Below are 2,424 nucleotides of genomic sequence, written 5' to 3' on the forward strand. Positions count from 1 at the left end.
GGATTACGAGAACAAATATTGTAAAAATTTCTGTACTACCCAAAGCAAGCTACACATTTAATGCAATCCCTATCAAAATACCAACAGCATTCTTCATAGAACTAGAAAAAAGACATCCTAAACTTTGTCTGGAACCACAAAAGACTCTGAAGAGCCAAAGCAATCTTGAAAAAGAAAATCAAAACTGGAGGGAACACTATTGCAGATTTCAAATTATATTATCTGTAGTAATCAAAAAGGTATGGTACTGGGCAGAACTCCCGCGCTATCCAGCCGCCGGGTCTCGTCTTCCCCGGTCTCTGCCCCCGGCATGGAGAGGGTCTCGGTGGCCGCAGGGAGCGCGGGCGTCGACAAGGCCGAGGGAGCTGCAGCCATGCGGCCGCCGCCTGCTGTCTCCCCGCCTGCTCTCACCCCGGCACCCGCAGCGGGTGAGGAGGGCCCGCCGCCTTTGCCCGAGGCGGGGGCTCCAGGCTGCTCGGGCTCCCGGCCCCCAGAGTTGGAGCCCGAGCGCAGCCTGGGCCGCATGAGGGGCCGCTTCGAGGACGAGGACGACGAGTTGGAAGAGGATGATGAGGAGCTGGAGGAAGAGGAGGAGGAGGAGGAGGAGGAAGAGATGAGCCACTTCTCGCTGAGGCTAGAGGGGGGTCGGCCGGATTCAGAGGACGAGGAGGAGCGCCTGATTAATCTCTCTGAGCTGACACCATACATCTTGTGTTCCATTTGCAAAGGTTACTTAATAGATGCAACTACCATTACAGAATGTCTTCATACGTTTTGTAAAAGCTGCATTGTAAGACATTTTTACTATAGCAACAGATGTCCAAAATGCAACATAGTAGTACATCAGACACAACCTCTTTATAACATAAGGTTGGACTGACAATTACAAGACATAGTGTACAAATTAGTGATCAATCTAGAGGAAAGAGAAAAAAAGCAAATGCATGATTTCTATAAAGAAAGAGGTCTAGAAGTACCTAAACCTGCTGTTCCACAGCCAGTCCCTTCAAGCAAAGGAAGATCTAAGAAAGTCTTAGAATCCGTGTTTCGTATTCCACCTGAACTTGATATGTCTTTATTACTAGAGTTCATTGGTGCTAATGAAGGCACGGGACATTTTAAGCCCTTGGAGAAGAAGTTTGTCCGAGTTTCAGGAGAAGCAACTATTGGGCATGTAGAAAAATTCCTCAGAAGAAAAATGGGTCTTGATCCAGCTTGTCAGGTAGATATCATCTGTGGTGATCACTTGTTGGAGCAGTATCAGACTCTAAGGGAAATTCGACGTGCAATTGGTGATGCAGCTATGCAGGATGGTCTGCTGGTCCTTCATTATGGTCTTGTAGTTTCTCCCTTAAAAATTACTTGAAGATTCTAGCAGCATTAGGAGGAAGGAAACAAAATAAGGAGGCTTCTGCAGGATTGCATTTCACCAAAGATTTCCACAGAACATGTAATTGCGACCACTTTGTGCTGTTGGAGACATAACTTACTTATTTTCAGCACCAAGGTTCATAGCATTTATAAGTACAATTTGGAATGACAGAATGCATCTGTTTTACTAGAGACTATATATAAAAAAGCATCCATAGCTCAGGGGGAAATTTTCAAAGCATTAAATTTTTAAATTCATTGTGATTTCAAATATTTTGATGTTGATTTTGCTTCCTAATCTTTGAGGTAAATCGGTTACTGTTTTCTTCTTTGTTGAGCCATATTCCTTTCAAGTTGGTGGTTAGGATTCTGCCCTCTGGAATGGTATCGGTTGGATGGATGGACGGTCATCCTTTCGTACTGAAGACTCAAAGCCAGTCTTTGCTGAACTACAGAGTTTACCTCTCAGACAAAGACCAAAACTGTTGACCACTTTTGTATGTTACCATCATATTTTGAACTTGTATCTTTCATTTACCAGCAATACTACTACAGAGATGATATTTACTTCTAAAAGGGATGAATTATCATTCTGTGTGAAGAGACTATCTCCTGCAAGGTTTATTACCATAAGCCTTCAGTGTGCTAGAGACTTCTTTAACAGATCTTACAACAAGTGGTGCCTCTTTGAAACATTATTTTTATTCTTTGAATGTTAACTTGATTAACATTCATTTTATTTGAGTACATAGTTTGGTTGTCAATACCTTGTAATACCACTGCTTCTGAAAGTAATAAACTTGAGTGAATTTGCAAAAAAAAAAAAAAAAAAAAAAAAAAAAAAAAAGGTATGGTACTGGCACAAAAATAGACACTTAGGTCAACAGAACAGCATACAAAGCACAGAAATAAACCCATGATGCTACTGTCAATCTTTGACAAAGGAGGCAAGAATATTTAATGGGAATAAGTCTCTTCAACAAAGGGTAACTGCATGGCTGCATACAGAAGAATGAAATGGGACTTCTTACACTGCACACAAAAACTCAAAAT

The 2,424-nt window shown here is 42.0% G+C and overlaps 1 protein-coding gene across 1 annotated transcript; it reads left to right on the forward strand.

The window, feature by feature from the left end:
- Positions 1–253: 253 nt before the first annotated feature.
- Positions 254–2,182, forward strand: LOC123388154 (polycomb group RING finger protein 6-like). The gene is made up of 2 exons (XM_045067367.1): positions 254–1,222; positions 1,310–2,182. Exon 1 carries the CDS (start codon positions 311–313, stop codon positions 878–880), a length of 570 nt encoding a protein of 189 aa, XP_044923302.1. The 5' UTR covers positions 254–310; the 3' UTR covers positions 881–1,222; positions 1,310–2,182.
- Positions 2,183–2,424: the final 242 nt, after the last annotated feature.

Source organism: Mustela putorius, unplaced genomic scaffold (assembly GCF_011764305.1).
Source record: "Mustela putorius furo isolate JIRA1106 unplaced genomic scaffold, ASM1176430v1.1 tig00003890_pilon_pilon_pilon, whole genome shotgun sequence".
NCBI lineage: Eukaryota > Metazoa > Chordata > Mammalia > Carnivora > Mustelidae > Mustela > Mustela putorius.

Excerpts from the sequence above, each read along its gene's own strand:
- LOC123388154 (XM_045067367.1), top strand. The coding sequence starts at position 311 with ATGGAGAGGGTCTCGGTGGCCGCAGGGAGCGCGGGCGTCGACAAGGCC.